Genomic DNA, 21,650 nt, shown 5'->3' on the forward strand with positions numbered 1-21,650 from the left:
CCAACAGTGTCTTTCAACTAAAAAATCCAGGGTCCTTGGCAGAAAGGAGGAACATGTTCTTTCTCAGTTGGTGTGGAAGGCTGTTTTACCCCTAGATAGAACATCATCTCTCCTCTGCAGTCAGGAGGGGAAGAAAAAAAAAAAAAAAAAAAAAATCAATTCCAAGAGGTTCAATGATTTCCCCAATTCACATTGGAAATCTTTGGCAGAACTCAGGAATCCTGGCTGGGCCTCCGCTAGATCCTTAACAATCCGACAAGGAACTGAACAGACTCGTTGAATAAGCTGCCTCAATCTATTGAGTTCTCATCTATTTAAACACTTCAAAAAAAATCCAGCATGGCTGGAAGCACTGCAATTCTCCTAGTGACTAGAAAGAACGGAATAATAGCATGACCAGATATCTGTTTCTTTGTATTTCTGAAGCAATTAGTACTCATAGCCTGTAAATGGCATTGACAGCTACCCAAAAACAATTAGGGATGATGTTCTTATACTCTAATGTGCATGTGTACATATGGCACATCATCAGCAACAGTACCAATAAAGGGGAAGGTCGTTGTAAAACAATACCAGCAACAATGGCACAAACACAGTAACGACAGTGTCATCAACTGCACAGACAGGCAGACACAAATTGTAGGAATTTGCAGCACAATTTCCGTGGTATGTTTTACCAGAGAACAAGAGAACATATGCTTAGGTGTAGCAATCCTCAGATGTCACCTCCTAAACCGTAAATCCCTTTAATTCCTTGCATTTTCTGCCCCAATATGCCCAAATATCAAATGCACCTTCCAAAGCAGTTGATGCTACAGACAGGCATTAATGCCATGCTATGATGTATTCACTTCCACATAACAGGCACTCGTTCAGCAACTGGGCTTCATAGCGAGGCAGAGAGAAAACATGACCTGTTCCTGGGCATGTCTCATGCTCTCAGGTGAAACAGATTTCTAAGAAACATGATCCAAGATCTTCTAAAAGCTTTTGGAGAGCTCAGATAGGAGTTTCCAAATCATGCTTGTTTTTGTAAGGTACTCAGGAAGGCAAGTGGAAGGGCCAAAAGGAGAAAAAAAAAAATCTGTCCTTTCTGTATCACTAACCTGGTTGCTCCCTCAAAATAATTTGGCTGAGAGATAGTCCAAATGATACTTCTTCAGTCCTCAGTCTTACTGCCAACAGACATGAACAGACTAAGAAGTTATCAGTAACAATATGACAGCTACACTCAAATGCTGAGGTTTGGATCAGAAATCACCAAAGATACTATACAGGCTTGTTTTTCCACCTCTTCACTAATCTTACAGCCTTTAGAAGAAACTTATTCCATGCATGGTCCCTAGAGGCTAGTGTTCATTTCTAATTTCTACGTTCTATTGCAAATCACCTTTAAAGCCTCTAAAAATCCATATTCTAAAAAAATCTTCAAATTTTGGAATAGAAAAGAACCCAGGGACAGCTTCAGAAACTCATAATGTTGGCATTTTGCTTTGTCACTAACTTTAATATCACTCTAATCAAATCAGCAAGACTGTGGAAACGATACCAAACAATACCGGGTCAGGAAATACCACCAAATCCCTCAATTCATTGAAAAAGTTAAGGCTTTTAAAATTAGGTTTTTTAAACTCAGCCATGTTAAATTGAAGGGCATTTTGTAATTTTCATGCAGAGAGCTGGAAGAGAAAAAAGGTACAGCATGCCACAGAGCAGTCTGTATTCACCTGAACTGAACAATATAGTACAAACATCTCGGAAATATTTAGAAGAATGCTTGAGATGTCTATTGTCGGCATGGAGAGCTACAGGAATTGCACCTCTTTTTTGTCTGTTCCTTCACTGTCCCTCCTATAGCATCAGTCTTCATTGCCTAGAGTAAATATAAAGCTAGGACCCATCTGTGGGCTCAGACAGTAGTGCAAAGTCTGTGGCCCTTTTCTTTAGGACACCCCTTGGTGCTCAGCCCACAGAACAGAGGGCTATAGGGCTATTTAAAAGCCACGCAGCAGTGAGTGAGAAGCCACAGAGCGAGTGCTCCTCCCTAAATCCCACCAGAGGCAAGGGATCAATCAGCACAGAATGGCATGCATTGCCCAGCGAGCACCTAAATCCACATTCATACGTGCCACTTCCCACAACATAGAGAGGATTTATTTGGTACCAGGTACCCAGAATCTTAACAAGAATATTCTCTTTTATTTCATCAAAATAAAACCTCAAATCGTGGTTATGCATCAATTGCAGCAGCTTCTCAAAACAGATTTAGAGGAACTAACCAACATAATGCAGAGTTGGTTAAGGTAATTATCAATACAAATTACACAAACCAATATATTAGTGCATTCACAAGTGAACTGGAGATTCAGCAGAGCCAGTTAAATCCCACTGAGAATGACATTTCACTCTGGAGTGGGAAGCTAGCGCTGCTCAGGAGATAACTGTCACTGTGCCCCACCATGCAGTGTGATCTATGAAACAAAGGGATAAGAAGTAAACATGAACTCACCATAAGGAAGCATATCCTGCAGAGGCCGGGACTACACAAGTCACTCGTGCCCAGCAGACTAATTCTGGTACTCATCTGGACTGAAAAGGGGCACCTGAACTGCTTTGGCGAACAACTGCTTGAGGAGCTTTCCTCCCAGCACACCAGTCACTACTCCTGACGCAAAGGGATGCCACTCTCCTGCTCACGTTAAGTCTCTTAACTTCAGGTTGCAACATTTCCACACACGTGGGAACTACAGCCCTAGACACCAGTTGCACCTTACAGTTGTCTGGCTTTACACATACATATCTGAAAGAAAAAGGAATTAAACACAAAAAAACCTGATGGAGACCAGCAGCATCTAACTACAAACATCTCTGTTGAGAGCAATGGCACACTGACTTCCAGAGGAGGTGGACCTTCGTCAACGATCTCCGTTCAACCTCAGCCCAGCTCAAGGCTGTTGGCACTAATTGACCTTTAGGAAAATTCATCTTCTGGACACTTCACTACACCGCTCTCAGCAAATGTCTCATTGTTTGAGGGGTTATTATTTCTTAAACAATGAGGGGGAAGGAACATGGTGGGGCAGGGATGAGGTTTGAATACATAAAGAGCAGAAGACTAGTACGCTTTGACCTTTCTTCTAAAATGGGTCACAGTTTTAAACATAATATGCCACCACCAAATAAGGTAGACAATTAGCCTCTGTCTAAAATAAAACACATTGCAATTGCTACCACTATTATCAAAACGGATGTAAGAGGCTCATTTATAGCAGCTAGGAAAAAGGCAAGAGAGAAAGGCTGGGCTGAGAGGGGTTAGGACAATACCTGCAGGCATGGAAGTATGGGAGATGAGTTCTGACAATACCTTGGAAATATATGCAGGACATACAGACTATGAAAGATTAAGCCAATAACACACAGTCTCATCTGTTTAAAGGACGAGGAAAGGAGAAAAGATGACAGATGGGAAAAAGGAAAGGATGAATCTAGAAATAAAACTCATCAGCAGTGCCTCCCCTACCACACTGGGGAAGAAACCTTTGCCTCACCACTGTTCAATGGGAAGGAAGGCTACGCACTCATGAAATCCATGATTTCAGATCTTCCTCTCCCCCTCCCACGGAGGGATCTAAACCAGGTCTTTGTCTGGAAAAGAAGGGAGAGGTTTTCTTAAAATGAAACAAAGGGCATCCTTCTCTCTGCTATCCCTTGAGGTAAGACAGAACGAGCATGATCTTGCTGCATTTTGACACACCAAGAGTTACCAAATCTTCTCTATCACTGCGTATTCCCTTTACTTTATTTAATAAATGAAATCTCATCAACTTATCCTTCTTCTATTATCACTGCTGACATCAATCTGATAATATTGGCTTGGCGTGGAATCGTGCTATTATATGTCCTCTTGATATTTAATTTAAGAGAAACGTCTGCAGTGGGGTGAATATGTGAAGCAAGCTTTTTATTACTGGCAGCAGTAAGGACGCTGGGAGTGAATTAGACATTCATCTTAGTCAGGGCCAATCTAGTGGCTCAGAAGAGGTTTTCTTCTTAACCCTCTCCTAACTGTTCAATAGCGGCAGGTAACGGCTGCTCCAGTCAATAATTGCATTCATTTGTCTTGGCAAATTCATTTCTACATGGATATAAACCCCATGAAGAAGTGCTAAGCGTCTGGGAGGTTAAAGCAAGGTTCTTCGAGAATTTCCATCATAAGCTCTGCAATAGTAGGAAGAGTGCTGGTCTAAACGTCCATCGATTAATCACGAAGCAACACAGCTTCCAAAGAAAAACAGAGAAACTTACTGCAAGAAGCAATTAAGGCAGTATCATCAGGATACAGACCCCGTAGCAGAAGGTTTCAAACACAGCACAATGGCTACTAGCTAGTTGCTGCTGACAGGTTCCATTTTTGGAAGAAGAATTATGGACTCAGTATTGGAAAGCAAGGGAAAGCTGGAAGATGTGCATGTATGTGCTAGTCCTTCCACCAAGCTGAAGATTCAGACTAGCCACGCAGAGATACAACTTTAATGCTTTAGGACTTGGCAGCTCTTTAGACTAGTGCAAAATCAGTAACTCCACAGTGAGCACCACACCATCATTTGGATTTACCAGGTAGAGCAGCAATTCCAGATAGAGTTAAGAGCAAGATTGTCTTTTCACCTTTTACTCTAGGAAACTATTCAAGCTAAGAAAAAACTCAAGATAGAGACTAATGGTATCTAAAGCTAGACATTTTGATACCTCTGCTCAGAAAGTGGAAAAAAAACCAGACATGCAGGGTCCCTCATATCAACCAACTTTACAGCAGCTATCTCCAGTACACAGCTGCAAGCAGCGCCCTAAACGGGGCAGCAATGTGGAATTTCCTGTGGGCTGCAAAATGCAGCAACAACTGGATTAGCTGCTTTCTGATGTATTATTTGACTAAGACCAGTGTCTGAGCTAACTTGAGCAAACCACATTAGTCACCACTGTCACTACAGTGCAGACAGCCTCAGCAATGAGGTGCACGGGCAGCTCTGCAAGCAAAACCCAGGGCACACAGCAGCAGTTCTGCACATCAGGAAGGAATCAGAGACGTGTCATATAGTTGGTTAGCACGTTTATCTATCCAGGGTACATTAAATGCATTTCAGGCTAAGCTCAGTGATGCTTTGGTCACATAAATGTGGTGTGCTGCCATGCTGTACAGTACACATACAAAAACTGGTAAGTAGTTAACTGACCTGTAAAACTGCATTCTCCCTTGAGTAGCAGTTGGCTCTGATGGCTTCTCTTTAACATGTCAGAAAAATAACTCCAGACAGATGCAATACACTGCACATAGAAAGGTTCCATCCTCTCTCATTATTGCATCCTTGACATTTACAGCAGAAAATTAAACACAATTGAAGCATTTCATTCACCTATAACAAACTCATCAGCATAGAACAAACAGCCAGGAAAGCTAACTTTCAGCATAGGCTGCAGGATGCTGCACTATCGCTATGGCCTCACAACCTATGGGATTCCCTGATCCTGCATGTCAGCTTGATAATGTGGCTTGAATGAAGAGTCATGTTGCAGCTTTCAGCAAGAGAAGTAAGAGGTAGAAGCAGCTTAATAGATTATCCAAATGTCTACTAAAAATTCAGTAATACTTAAGCTACACAACCAGTAACACAGTGTAACCAAACTGCGTACCTCGTGAGGATAAATTAATGTGATCAGGAAGGGAGTATTTCTGATCAGCCTTGTACTCAAAATGCTGCTGATCAGGCTTTGCCACTGATCTGGACAGAATACAAGGCTTGTAGAAGTAACGTATTGTGTAGAGTAAGAGGGGATGGACTAAAAGAAACCTCATGACAGTTTTAATGAGAATAGGGGCAACTACCTCCAAATCTCAGATGAAGCAGTTGTATTCCTGTCTTTCTAAATCTTTCCCATATGCCTTGTCACATTGTCTGTCTGCAGCACACTACTGCACAGCTGCAGTATTTCCCCTCTCTTTCTCCCCCTTGACAGCTGCATTTCAACAATATGTCACCAGATTCTATTTTTCCCTACCTTGTCCATGGAAATCCCTAATGAATGCATATTTATCAAGTACTATGAGTTTCTGGATGACTCTGTGATCCTACAAAATTTGTCACTCAAGTACATCTCAATCTCCATTCCTGTTCTGACAGCTTGTTTGAAGCTGCCGCACAACTCTGCACTGCAATTCGTGCGCTCAATGCACCCTTGTCCTTTCCAGGACAGATACCTCCTTTCCTCCCAATCACAGATATGCAGAAGCTGTTCTGAAATCTTCTCCTGTGTAAGTAATTAGATTCTATCACTGAGAACAAAAGTTAATGCACATGTCCAAATCTCAAGTGTCAGCAATTTGTTGTGTCACTGTGCTGCATTCAGTAAAAACAGCCTGACTCAACCACATTTTTTTCATGAAAGAAAAAAAAAACACCCCAACAAAAAACAGCCACCACCCACCCCAAACCCCAAACTTTAAAATATACAGATTGAAATGGAAAATAATTACAATTTAGCAGGTTTCTGTAACAACCTCTAATTTTGGAAATCCAACAACAATCTCTCCATTTCAGCGATGAAATTGATGCAAAGAGATTGTGTGATCCATCCAATGCTGGTTCCAGCTCTCTATCTTACTGCAACGTATCACAAACTCTCCTGTCCTCCTACACTGTTTATCGTCACACATAAGTAGTCATTTCCCATTTGAGCGGTGGGTCATCCTAAAAGACTTTGATTTACAGTTCATTGTGCTTTGCCAAGTGCAGTTTCAGCCAAATTTAACTGGCTTCCTTAAGGACCCCATAAGCTGCAGACACTGAGGTTTTGGTGGTGGGCTGTGGGTCTTTTGGGGAGGAAGAGAGTAGCAATATGCAAAAAACTGTACAAAACCATATAAAATTAAATGATCTCTATCCTACTGAACTTGCAAACGCAGTAACTCATCATCCCTATTAGCATTCTGCATGGCAGATGGCAAGTGGTTTAGAATAATGAGAGACTTTTCCCCACAAGTGGATAATTCCAATGTACATTTGGATGTAAATTCTTTACTGATTATGATGGTAGAATACTGAGTTATGAGAAACTGCCAGTTTGGAAGATGAAAGGAAAACTACTGCCTCTTCTTTCACTTGCCAAGAGATACAGAAGTTAACAGAACTGGATCTCCTGCCCACAGAACCATGCACCATTTTTCCAAAGATGCCAAGCTACTAAAAGTTGACTAGCAAAGATGAAGAGCCTAAAGTTAGCAGCAAAACGGTCTCTGGAAGCCAAGCAAGAATGAGTCAGAATCTTGTTGCTGGAAGGAGTTCTCTGAATCAGAAAGGAAGCTGGCTCAGCTCCCACAAGGCAGAAAAGCAATATAGCAAGCAATAACTGAATCTGAAAACAACACACAGCCCAACAAGTGACCCAAATAGGGATTTTCTTTCTTCAGATAAAAACCCATCATCTAAAAACTGGTTAAGATCTCGGGTCAGGAAGGGAACGCATGCAGCACCAGCCCTAAGAGTATATGGGTTGTGGTGGTGCTATAATGTCTGCGAGTTCGCTGGGGAACTGCCTGCTGGGAGAATCCTGGGCCCATATTCTTTGTTGGTCTATTAAGCCCCTCTCCAAAAAGTATTCTAAAGAAAGTAACTGAAGATGTGATATGCTGATTTCATATGACCACAAGACATGAGAGACAGACAGGTCCAATAAATTTTTCCTATGTGAGATGATCTTGCAATGATGTCAGACTGCTAAGGAAATGTTCTTTTAAAAAAAGAAAACCCGGACCACTCATTTGAACAGCAGTTACTTTTCTAAACTAAGTACAGTAGTAGGTCCCTACCCCCTACAAAGGGGTATCGGTGACGGTCAAAAATGAGTCCCTTAGTATGTTCTGTACTGACGGAGTGGCATATCCTACTAAAGATGCAGAAGCAAATTTTGAGAGGAGAATGAAGCTGCCAGCATTAAAGTTCAGGTGGGATCTGAAGCTGAACATTCACCTTATTAAAAAAATCATCTTACTTCTGCCCACACTCTCTGATCTTCAAAACCACAGTGCCCCCTTTTACCATGCTGTGCAATTTGCTGAGTACCGACTCAGCAAGATCCCCATTAAGCAGCTACTCATCCCCCAGAGAACATCAATAATGGTGCTTTCAAAGAATACACACAAAGCCTTGAAGTCTGTTTTTGGGGGAGGTTGGGATTTTTTTTTTCTTTTTTCTTTTTAAATAAATATTATAATTTCAAGAAGTCCTCAGAGAATTGAAAAAATCCTTATAGAAAATAATTTAGATAACATGGTTTTAAGTTTGGAGACGAGCACATGAAGTGTCTCAGGTGAGTTCACGAGATCCATGCCTACTCGAGGCTCTTAGGGGGCACTCACAGTCAGCACAAGGCTGAGAAGTTCCCTCTGAAGAAACAATATTCATCCCTGAACCAGCAAGTGCTCCTGTCTTCCAAATGCCACTTTTTTTTGGCCAAATTAGGTACGATTGTGATTGGTGTGGTATGCGTATGTCCCAGACAGGCAGGCAGGAGACACTTCCAGGACTAACAAGGAAAAGAAAATGATAGAAAGGAAGAACTAACCCCAGCAAGGTCTTCTCACAGTAGGCTGAGAACCACCTGATCTTGAGACTCCAAAAGCTGATGGGACCCCATAGCCTAGAAACCTATTTTATCAGAGTAACTTCATGAACTATCAAATTACACCAAATAAATAAATAATAAAATAAAATAAGTCATCAAAGCCTGGTCTGATGGCACAGATTGTTTTTCTCTCCATTTATAAAGGAGGAAAGGACCTCAAATCTCTTATCAGCCAACAATCAAACACCACCAACTTCCTCTGTGCACTCGGATCGCCACAATAGAAGGTGTCTACAGCTGTGCCGCCACAATCCTTATTTCCTCAGAAGGTAGAGACACAGAAGCTCTGACCTACAGAACAAACTATTTCTGTCCTCAGATTTCCCCCCCTGGTACTTGCCTTTGGTCTCATACCATCCATCCGTCACTCCAGGAGGAAACTCTGACTCAACCGTAAGTAAAGACACTTTACACAGCACATATAATCCAGAATCATGAATACAATTACTGTTCAAAATAGCAACATCGCCCTTGAAATCAGTTGCTACTGAATTAACGACCAGATTATTAGGAGTGTTACCTCAACTTTGCCTCAGGCTGCTAATTAGCAAACAAGTCATTAATTCATTGGTAACAAGTGGTTTCTCAGGCATTATTGCTTCTGACATTAATTCACCACTCTTTTTGGAAAGCTTCCCCAGACAACTTTAACCTCAATCCTCTGCAAACCAACTCTGTGCCACTACCACCCGCACACTATACAAGACACATGTTGGAAGACAGAGGCGGAAAAACACAGCAGGACTAGGCTGAGCTGGGTCATTAATTAATATTCACGATACATTTCCCAACTCAAGCCAAGGGGAGGGGGACACCAAAGGCACAAGAAGTTCTGGACTTTGGTGTGGATCTGTCATTACATCTAAATACACAATAAAATACTATGAAACCTGGAGAAACCTTGCTTCCACCATGGTATGCAGTGGAATATGTAAATCTCAATCTGCGGGCAGGGATCTGCTTCTATTCTCGCTGCGTTCTCCATGATAAAGAGCTTTGAACTGAAATGTTTCACGTACTCTGATGCACAAAGTATGTCTGAGGTTTGTTTTAACAGCTGCACAAATATCCATGCTTTTGAAAACAATCTGGATTTGGCCTGCCAACAAACCCTGATCTAAGGGTTTTATAATGGCAACATTACTACAGAATACAAGTGCTTTCCATATAAGAATCGATAGCAATAGAAACATCCCTAACAGACTACATGGAGTCTTTGGCACCTCTTCCTTTGCTATTCCAGTTTTCGCTATTCAGGTCTTATTTTATAAATTCCCAAGTTCTACCAATGCACCTTTGAAGAAATGCTCTTGCAATTTTGAAAAGATATATTAATATTTTACACCAGTTTTTCAGCACTAACAGAACCGCAATCTCAGTTCATTGGACTGATTTATTAGTCATCCTTCATCATGCATGAGAGGGAAAACGATACTGTGAACACTAGATGAGAACATCATTTTAGTAATTGGGCAAAAGGAAGGTCTTATTTAGAAAGAGCATCTGAGTAATCCTCAAGAACTGAACTTCAGAAAGAAGATTTGACATACGTGGTAAAGTATACAATCCAATAAATTTTCAAGATTTAAAATTTGGTTCAAAAAAGAATAATCTGCCCAACTGGAACATTTACACAGATCTGTTACACATATTTGACTTCTATTACCACATACCATATTCCTAAAGTAGTAGGGGAACATACCTTTCTTGGAAATCACTGCACTGGCACAAACAGTTGCTTAACAACGGGCCTTCCACAATTTGTAAAGAAAATGTTTACATGCTAATGTAAATGAGGAAAAAATCTTTGTGAAGCAGATCTGAAAATGATCGGAAAGTTTTTCTTTCAGCAAAATTACACCATGTAAAATGACACAAAGTCAAAATTGACCCATCTACTCTCCTACCCACTTTTGAAATAACTTTGGGGAAACACACGCCTTATAGTCTTTCAATTTTCTACTAAGAGCAACTTTATAAATGTGAGAAACAGCAAAGCTTTGACTAATAACTCATCTCTTTTAAGATTTAAAGAATACGTGAAACAGACTCAGGCACAGGAACAACTAACACAAACCAAATACTCAGGGAAAAACAGGACTGGGATGGAGCCAAACCATTTTTTCTATCATTGCAGGGCACAAAAGCACTATGTTGAGATAAGGCTGGGGATGAGCTCCCAGCAGTAATCAGTCTTTTATTCCTGAAAACTCTTAAATCCCTATTGCAGAGGCTCTTAATTTCAAGACTGAATTAATCACTTATCTAATCTAATGATAGGAGTAATTTCATTTGAAAACTATGATGTCTTTACCCTTCTTCTCCTTGGGACTGTCCATCTAATAACTATTTCAGAGCTTGACTCCTGGGCAGTCCTCTGTTGAAATACCTGAAGCCTCATAGTAGATTTCAAGATTAATAAACTCAAGTATCACCAGGTAACTATTTTATAAACTTTCCAGATCCATACAAACAAGAAAAGGTAGTTCCTCCTCTGTGTTCCAGTTAGTGCTGCCATTTTAACTGAGGGGCCATCAGCCTTATAAAAACTTGTGCAATTCAATAAAACCTTCATTTCCATGAGTACTGAAAGAAGCCATAAATTCCCTGTTCCCAGCAGACAGTCCATCTATGAACTTTCTTCCCCTACCCCCATCAAGGCAGTGTGGTTCTCTACTCCACATTTAGCCCAGGAGGATACGTACTACTTGCCAGTTTCTCTAACGTAATCACCTTAAATACTCACGTCCATTAAGTTTAAAGATCTTAGTACCACTAAATGGAACTCTTAGATACTAAGTCCATATGGAGTAAATCTCTTCGGCAGCTTCTCCACTGGAAAGCTGCCTTGGATTCAAGGCTGATCTCTATCAGGATAAGATACCGACGTGCTTTATGCACTCCTTGATAACAGCGCAAAGCACATGCAGTCCTCTCGGCACAACATGCAAAGCAACACAGCCATCAGTAAGCAGCTTCAGAAACAGTTCTGCAAACTATAAGGAGATCTCAGAGGGAAACTCAGCTTCAGAACAATTTTATCTTTTAACAGCTTCCTAATCCCCTCACCTCACTCCTGCAGCTTTACCTTTTAGAGAGTGTCACAGCCCCACCCACGCCAAATCATGCATCCAAATTTAACAACTACAAAAATAAAATAAAAACGTGATAAGACAACCTTCACAAAAGAAAATAAATCATTTTTTTTTAAAAAAACAGCATTTTGAGGATAAATCTAGACTGCCTGCACTAAGCCATAACCTCTTTACTGATGGTTTTTTCCTTCCCCTTAACAGATTCAGGGACTGTAATAACATTTAATCCTCAGAAGCTAATCTAAATGTAACACTCAAAAGAAGACAAAGGCAACGCAACAGAAAAAAAAAGTGGCCACTGCCTTTTGGGAGTGCTGCTTTATCCCCGGAGCGAGCACATTAATAGAGCTTGGAATGAAATGCCATTTTATTCTCTGTAGCGGGGAGGGGATTAGCAAGTTGTCTTCTCTAAACCCAGTCTGAGTCATGGCTCTATGAACACTGAGAAAAGGCTGTGGAACGAAGTGAAGGGCGGGGAGCACTGGCTTTTTATTTACACGCCGCTTCCTTTGTGGGTGGTTACTGATGTGCACAGTTTGCTAAACAGGGAAGGAAGGGGGAAAAAAGTTCTAGGTCCCCAGACTTTAATTTGGTTGGTTAACAAAAGGGAAAAAATAATAATGCACCAATTATAACAACATCACTGAGACAATATGTCTGTGGCAACTGTCCAACTCACCACAGCATGTAAGCAACAAGGGCAAGTTGCTTAAGGTGCTGAAAGCTGTGCTTAGTGGTTTCTTGTTGCTAGGATCTTCTTCCTGGGAGAAAGAAACAGCTTGGACAGCGCCCAGAACAGAGGAGACAACGTGGTAGGAGGAACACGGAGACAGGAGCAGGCGGGGTTCAGGTGAAGAAGTGAGGAACAAAGTCCACTGCACAACTCAGGCCATGGAAGCATCAAGCCGTGTCCTACCTTGAAGTAAAAACCAAGAGCTAATGACTATGTCGGTGACTTAATATGAAGCTCAGCACTAAGTGCTTCACTTCTGTGTCTATACAAAGGGAGATAGGAAGATTGCCTACCTCACAGGCATGCTGTGAAGAGTCACTAGCAGAAAGCTTGTACAATATTCCTAAATCCTGCAACGCTTGATAATCACTAAGGAGAGGAAATAGTCTGTGGAACACCTGACCACTTGTGCAGAGCTGAAGGTGTTGATAACAGAATTACAGAAGTCAATGAATGCCAAGAAAACACGGGGGCGGGGGGGGGGAGGGGGGGTGTCCAGATATTTCTTATCTTTCCTTCAACATGGACTCCAAAAAACAGGGTATTCACTGTGGAAACAGCCCCGGCTCTATTCCACACTTCTTTCATCGGCTATGCTGATACACAATGGCAGAAGACAACAAATACAGGGTAGATTGGTCTCACAAGGCACAAGTGCAAGGAGCAGGTCAAAGACTTCACAGTGAAGCAGGGATAATATAAGCTAGGGAAGAGACACTATGGGAAAGAGATGTACTCCCCTCCGCAGATGGAGAAAGTGCCACTCCTGATTTCCTTTCGTTACAGGAGCTGTCGTAGTCCAGCACTGGAAACAGGCAGACCTGTGCTTCATTCATACTTTGGCTATATTCCAGTTCATGCAATTTTGCTGGAGTGTCAGTTTATTCCTGCCAACCAAGCTACTAGAGCTGCATAAATCAGTCTTATCCATCTTAGCACTCACTGTGCTTCTATGTCTAATATGAAAGTGCAAAACAGGATGAGCAAACTATTCTTTCCACTGAAGTCAGAGGATCTTATTTATTACCATAACAGGCTGCAGAAAGACTTGAACGTACAACACCTAAACAAGAGGACCTCACAACATGCAAACTTCAAGTCCTACCAATTAAGCATGAACGCCAATGTACGAAGAAAGTTTTCCTGACCCTGTCCCAACCTCATGACCCACGAGGCATATGCACTCTTTAAGAGTCTTTTGCACGGCGTGTTGTACACCGAGGCAACGATCCCGAAAAGGATCACTGCGCACTGCTGTAAGAGGCGTACATTGCAGGCTGATGGGATAAAGCAATGATTCTTCCCGCATGTACAGTTATCAAAGGGTATTATCAATTCCAAATCATGCACTCCAACACGCAGCTCAGTGCAATCCTGGCTATTGCCGGCAATTTCTACTGTAAAGAAATGGAAAGTATGATGTTCACCTTCTCCCTCAGTTTCACTAGCGCCACACAGCTTGTCCCTCCTCAAGGCATCCCCCAGCCACGTTATCTTTTCATACAAAATTCACATTAGTGCAGGTTTCTCTTTTGGCTACAAGGAAGACAGCCTAAGGAATCTGTCCCTTTATGACAGCTCAAGTTCATATGGCCTTCAAATAGAAGGGCATGGTACAATAAGGCCAGAAGCCAGGGACTGGCAGATGATGAAGGCTCAAAGAAAAGGGGAGGGAACCCCTAAGAGACCATAAACACATTTTCTGACGAAGTAGTCATTAGCATTTGTGTTTGTCTCAGCCACTAACCTTTATGAGAAATGGTTGCATTCCCGAGTTTCCTTCATTACCAGTCTTCATCTCCAAAGGAAACATAAGAGACCAAATAAAACTGAAACCTCAGGAACCAAACTTAAAACTACTATAAAAAAATAGGTTAGTTACAGTCTGTAATAGCAAGTAGAGAACATAATCCAAGGTCCCAATCTCCTCCTTTACAAAGTCACACGGATAAATCATTGCTACATGTGTTTCCCAACAACTGATCACACATCTGCAGAAGCAAATCCAAGAAAAGACTGGACTGATCAAAGACTGTCAGAACTTTATGTCCTATGAATTTTTTAAATTTTATTTAAAAACAGAATTTAGAATTCTACTACAGAAAACTGCATGAAAATGCACGCAATGTGTTAGCTGCCTTGCTTTGGCTTCTTTAGCAACTTATTGCTTGACTGTCCAAACAAAAATGTGAAATTACAAGAGGTTATGTGATGCTTTGGCAGCCAAACATAATTTTAAATAAAGACAGCACAATATACTGCACACCCCACTAACATATTCATCACTACTATATTATCTGTTTATGCAATTAAGTATAATACAGTCTGGACTGGACCCAACTGGACTACATATGTTGCTACTCCAGTTTACTGCATGTTGGCCAACTGTTTACCCAACTGAGATCCGAGTGCTACTCTTAACAGTGTAATTGCTTTGGACTCATTAATATTAAAGAATTATAGAAAATATTTCTTCTTGGACAGCTGTTAGTGCATGTGGAACAATAAGCTATATAACGCTACTGGCAAATACAAATGGAATTTAGACACTAAATATGCTCATGGTAAAAAGACAACATTAAAGGTCCACTAGTTGTGCCAAAGCCAATAAAAAAGGGCAGAAAAATCATTGCATCCATTCTAAGAAAAGATTAATGATAACTACAACTCTATTTTGATTGGAATTTACATGACTAAGGTTTAGACGGTTTACCTTTTTCTTCCCTGGACGATGAAAACTTTAGAAATGGTGCTATTCCTCCTACTCCCACGCACCAGCCCAGTGCTGCAATGCGTAGGTTAAATACATCGGGTCAAAGTTTGAACAGGTTAAACATATTCCACTGCCATTTTGAAAACGCTAGTAAACATCCCTATTTAATGTGAATTTTCTAAGTCCGTCTCTCCTCCCTCCTTCTCCCTTGCAAGATTTAACAACTTTATACTAAATTCTGTCAAGCTTGGCACAGAAAGAGAGGATGCTAGCTTTCAACTCCTCAGCCCCTAAGTACCTGACAGGAGGTAACTACACACTCCGTTTATGGGAATATCCAGAGGCTACACACAGAGCGTTATGAAATGCAACTGGAAATGCTGAAAAGAACAAAAATGGCTCCTCACTTTATCCACTCCTCTGCCTTGGTGGCTGCCTCCTGGTACTGCTCGGACGTCAGCTTGTAGATCTCTGCGTTCTGAAACAAAGAATATAATGCTCAGCTCTAAAAGTTAAAGGCATCTCAGATCTTATCCAGTCACAAAGTTACCTTCTATAATTAATAACGATTTCCAACAACAAACAGCGTATTCAGTTCAAAGAACACAAAAAAATGCCTAAAAGTTGATTTTATTTCCAACAAAATGCATCAAGGCCACAACACATCCTCCATTCCATGCTTCACCTTTGTGAAGGCAAGGAGGGGGGAAAGGTCACTAACAACCAACCGTCAGCTTTGATTATCCCACGTAACTACAAAAACAAGGTGTTTCCAGCATTGAGTTATTTTGAATTCAGTTGTGTTTCGTTCTCTTTTTTCATTAATTGCTATGAAGGATCTTGTAAGTTACTGACACGCAAGTATCAAAATTGGCTGCTAGCACTGGAAAATCCATTTTACATTTCAGTGCTTCTACTTATGTTACTTATTCTTTAAAAGAAAATTATGCAGCCTGTTTCCCTTTTAACAACATAGGGAGGCATATCAGGGTATCAGTTAAGGCACTGCCAAACAGAGTCTGGAGTGTCTTGCTTCAGGGCTTAAGAACTTTGCATTAAATTCTCCTGAGCTTGCACAGAAAGAGTTTTAGTTCACAAGTGCTCAGCCGCTGAACATGGAGCATGAATTCCTCCTCTCGGCTGCACTTACAAGCCTCCCAAGCACAAAGAGCAGAAGGGAACGGCTGCACGCCCGCAGCGACTTCACTGCAAGGTCTTGTGTCACTGAACTGCTGATAAAGCTGCTTTAGGCAAAGCCTCTGGACTTTATACTGAAATAGCTGCGACTGCCTCACGCAAAGCTCATCTGCAAGGCCTTTAGTCTGAAAAGGCAGATGCGGAAAATATGCAATAATCAATCAAAAAAGTGACAAAATGGTATTGAAAGCGAGGACAGCTATTCATTTAGGGCCGGTTCTAGCTGCTATCTCATCTCTCCCCAAATTTGGTCATTTTATATAGAATACTATTCTTGCCCTTCTTCATTTATTCTCCCATAAATGCAGCTGTGGTCCTGCGCATGATGAGACGACACATATTGTTCAGTGGTTAGAAAAAGGAAAGGACAGATATAACTCAAGTTCTATTAGCGGTTCTGCCACTTGTGCAATCTTGGGCAAGTCACCATTTTCCATCTGCAAGCGAGGGATAACAGCTGCTTGTATCACTGAAGTTGTGTGAAGCTCAGCTAATTGGAAGGTTTATACAGGTTTTCAGAGCCTAAGCTTCAAGGTGCTATATTTAAGCATTTTATCTCTGGTGCCTGAATTTATGTCACATACCAAAAAAAACCACAAGAACAGACTTTGCTTTTCCAAACTTTGACCTAGGAGACAGACTTAAACTGAGAAATCACAGAGGAGTAACAACTTCAAAATGCATTTTGCCAGCAAATTGTCATTAATGTTTTCATCCACTTACTTGTCACATAATGGTCAAACTTCTATGCTACTAAACCCATTTTCTTCCTTCCTATAATGAAAAGTTCAGCTTTTAATGGAGCCTTTTTCTGTCCTGTAAACAGATCTCACGACTTTCAGCTCCCTGCTGTTACTTATTCACACATGAAACCACAAGACCTGTGCTTCATTAATTAAATTTGCCATTAAAAATTAAATAACATGAATAAGTAGATGTGTTATCTCCATGGGCTTCGTAAGTCTCACCGTTTCTCCAATTACTACCCAAGCAATTTTCATATTGCATACTATCTGATTTCTCAAAGGGACGGGATTTGAGAGATCAAAATGAGAGAAACTGGGAAAAAGAGAAAGCAAGGTAGTAAAATTAAACATTTTTCAGGCAATAGGAAGTAGCCCCGTCAGATACTATTAGCCTGCAGCACTCTGCAGTGAAACAGCAGCAGGAGAGGAAAACAGGAACAAATATCTCTCAGTACGTGAGACCCAGCAGGAGGCTGGCATTTAACCCACCTAAAGAAAGGAAAAATAGCCAACAAATTCATTTGCTGGTTGCACCATCGATTGAAGTGGCTGTGGTGCAACCTTGCCTAGTTTATTAGGCAGAGTTCAAGTGCCCAGTACTATGGTCAGCCTCATCTTCAACAACATGAACTACAACCACGAATAAAAATAGCTGGGAAAGAAACCAGTATGGAATAGCTCTGGATTCTAAAGCTGATGAAAAGCAGGCAAGTGAGAACCTGAACAGAGAGGCAACAGTTTGAGTGAAGGAAAGGAGGACAGACCCGGCCTCAAAGAAACCACAAGGTACATGGCACGATGCAAAGATCAAGGAGGGGCACAGAAGACCTTCAACCTGAAGATGAAAGCTGCTGAGTTTTAAAAACGAAAAGAAAATACCTTTGCATGTGATCCAACCAGGCCTCTTACTTTTCAATTAGACTTCTCTGCCACCTTCTTCCCCCCTCCCCTTCAAAAACCCTAAAAATCAATGAAGCAGTATTTCCAATGCTATGAATAAGTATCTTTAAATGCTTCCCCAAGTAAGAAAAACAGAGTTTTACCATTAAAACTTGAGTTCGTTCAGCAAGCAGACTTGTTATACAGGTTTTCCTTGGCCTTTAGGCTCTTTCCTACCTTGGGAAAGTTGCATTCACTTTTATCCTAAACAGCAAATGAATAAATGGGCTAAATGAGCAACAGACAGGCCTCTCAGCATGAGCGCAGTCACGGCAGGTTCTGTGATTTGGGGCTTCTACTTACAAAGAATAATTTTCCAAGTATCCTCATCTATACAGCTTCAGGTGCAAGATCTGCTTTATTTTCAGTATTTTATCTACCACACTATGGCAGGGAATAATGTTCCAACAGCCTACAAAAATCTAGGACTTTATTATAAGGTTGCAAACAAGGAACCAAGCCAGGAACCATCTATGCACTTCCCGCGACTTCAGCGGAGCCACCCACGCACAAGGGCAATTCAGTAGGATCAAGGTGCGGTATTTGCACTTGAAACAAAGTCTGAGCTGCCCGTAGTCTTAGTGAAGTCCTCTAGCTTCATAAAACGATATTCAGTTGCACAGTAAAAGACAGAACATTCAACGCAAAATTACAAGACATCAATGCCGCTTTTAATTTACTCTCACAATATTTGATGCTTGAGATAAAATGGCATCTCACAAAGAAAAAGTTGAACATGAGACCTCAACTATTATTAAATAAAGCTCCTGGCAGTCTTAGTTGCAGAAATGAGTTTAAAAACATGACCAAAGGACACCATAAGGGCTCAAATAACAAGAGACAAAGAAAGAATGAATGAACCACCTAAAATGCTTCACTTCTCTCAATAAAGCTGAGCCTTAGGGGAGCCAACTTCAGAACATCAGAGCTCTGTCATATGGGGAGAGAGCTCTCCAGAGAGGACAAACAAACTAAACAAAGAAATGTTAGTTTGAAACATTTTCCCCCACTACTAAATGATGGTTCGTAGCAAATAATAAAAACACAGAGAAGTTATAAAAATACATAACTAGAGCCTAAAGACCAACAGAACCACTTTCCTTTACCCTGCTGCTTTTCTACAACAGATTTGCTGCTATACCCTTGTTCCCTACTCTCCCTAAAACACTCTTGCACTAAAAATTCCCCTTCCAAAGGGAATCAATTTTAAAACTCAGAGCTAAATTTGGAGTAATTTTAATTCGGCATCCCTCCTGGGCTGCAAACATGCAGCGAAACTCCAACACTCACTACTACACCTCGCTACGCTGCCCAGGCCGTTTCCACAACATACAGCAAAGAAAGTAAGAAAACAATATCGCAGAAGACTGAGTTCTCAGGGTTATTTCAGGAGGGAAAGTAATTGAAGCATAAAGAGAAAACCCTGCCAGCCCATTCTCACATTGACATCAAACCACATTCCTTACAACTTCAGTGAAACACGCACTACTTGCGGTAACACGTAAAACAGCAAACCAAGCAACACGAGCATGAGGAACTAGAAATTAATCAGATTTTAGGTGAAATTCTTTGTGAACATCAAGCAGCAGCAAAAATCTGACACAAGAACGCAGATTTCGCCATCAGGTTCAGTCTGGGTCAATAGATCTAAAGGTGTTTGGATTTAAAAAAAAAAAACACAACCGCCATCACCACAGCTATCTTGAGATATATTGACACCTCGGAGTATAGAAGCTTGTCAGTGGTCACAGTGCTTAAAGATACAAAGAGGATTAACAGCTACTGAAATGCTGCCAGCCTAGATGAACGCTAGCGATACCTCTGATGAAATGGAGCAGGCCAGCGGACGCCCTGACAAATGCTGCGGACAACAGCCGGGGGATTAGATGGTACAATCTGCCTCGCACCTGACAGACGCGTTGCTTCGATCCCCTCTCCCGACGTCCGCGCTCGCCAGCTTCCAGCGCACGCCCCGCTGCAAGCCCCAGTCCAGCCGAAAGGAGCACGAGAGGTGGCACAGCGTGGCGGGGGAATACGCGGTGTGTCCCACGAGTAGGAAACGCCCCAAATTTGGGAGAGAAAGGGGAATGGAAAACAGAGGTTACTTCTTGTCTATCAAATGTCAACTGGGAGACATTCAAATTCCTGCTTCCAGCTGCTTCTGAAGCCAGAAATAGGACCTCACGCCATCCTGACTGTCGCCTGCCTGCACACATTTGGGGGTGGGGAACACGCACGTGCCTCGGACACAGCTGCTGCCCCGAGGAACGGCGGGAAGCCACAGAAAAACTGCGGTTAGTGCAGGCTTCGGGAACCGCCTTTGCTCACAGCACTGCCTAAGGGAAGCAAAGGTACGCTCTCGGGCACCACACACCTCACCGGGTCGCTGGTTCACACGCACTATAAATCAGGTTGTTCATTCTCATTGCTCAGAAGTCTTCATGCAAATGGCTTCTAACAGATTTGAAAAATTACCCCATCTACCTGCACCCCTCCCGCAGGTACAGAGTCAGATGAGCTGAACCGATCTGTTCACTGGACGACTGTTTGGATCTCTTAAAATCAACCTACACAATCAATCACTGCTATCAACTTTGGTCCAAAACAGGGAGTTTGGGAATTTCAGGACACACTGCAAGAAGCAATCTCTTCACCTCCTGAGCTCGTTCCTCTTGAGTTGCTGCTCAGCCTGTTTGTTGGTATCAGCTAGCATTTAGCTAAAAGAGAGCATTCACATTTTCTCCTTCCTATGAGGCACAAGTGCACACACACACAGAAGCTGATTAACAAGGAAGAGAAATATCCATGTAAAGCGTATCACGAGAGCATAGAAGCCAAGGGTTAAACTGCTTTTATGTGAACTCAAATGGTTTTTTCTCAAAAGGTAATAGAGGGAAGATGCAAGCAACTACAAACAGCTTGCTGATAGGGAAAAAAAAGATTTTTTTCAGCCAAAGCCAACTTCTAAACACAGCTCTGTTGTTTGCTGTTCATGTGTGGGTTCATCCACTCCTCCTGCTGAGACCAATAATGAAATGAGAGCATTGAATTTGTGTCATTCTATTCTTTCCTTCGGCAATAAGCTGTGAGATCATAAATTTTGGATTAAGATTCAGAGAAGACAGAAAAAGAGCAATGTCCACAGTAACAACACAGGGAAGTTAAACTAGTCATGGGCAGAAGCATATTTCTGTTTGAACAGATCTCCTCACAACTGCAATATTATCCTGGGTTGAAAGCAAAGTAGTAATTCTGTAGCATACCCAGACAGCTTCTCAAAGGTAAAATCCCACAAAATACCAATCTCCACAAAAATTGAGAGAGGCAGAGCTGGGGAGAAGGGTCACAGCTGGGTTTATCCTGTGGAATAACGAGTTAGGCACAAAAAGGTTAAGCTACGGCCCCTAAAGCACACAGTGAATCAAAGTAAGCTACACACCCCAGGACTTCCCAGAACCAGGTCCCACACCGAGATACTCCATCTGGGTGAAAACGGGTTTGCAGACCCAGACTGAGATTGCACACCAGAGTCAGACTGCCTCTATGAAGGC

The 21,650-nt window shown here is 41.7% G+C and overlaps 1 protein-coding gene across 1 annotated transcript in view; it reads right to left on the reverse strand.

The window, feature by feature from the left end:
- The window catches only part of CHCHD6 (coiled-coil-helix-coiled-coil-helix domain containing 6), a 111,758-nt gene that overhangs the window by 38,256 nt on the left and 51,852 nt on the right, over window positions 1–21,650 (reverse strand). Inside the window, exon 5 of the mRNA XM_010284171.1 lies at window positions 15,625–15,695. Coding sequence (XP_010282473.1) covers window positions 15,625–15,695 — 71 coding nt within the window. The remainder of the gene's footprint in view (window positions 1–15,624; window positions 15,696–21,650) is intronic.

Source organism: Phaethon lepturus, unplaced genomic scaffold (genome assembly GCF_000687285.1).
Source record: "Phaethon lepturus isolate BGI_N335 unplaced genomic scaffold, ASM68728v1 scaffold23853, whole genome shotgun sequence".
NCBI classification, from domain to species: Eukaryota; Metazoa; Chordata; class Aves; order Phaethontiformes; family Phaethontidae; genus Phaethon; species Phaethon lepturus.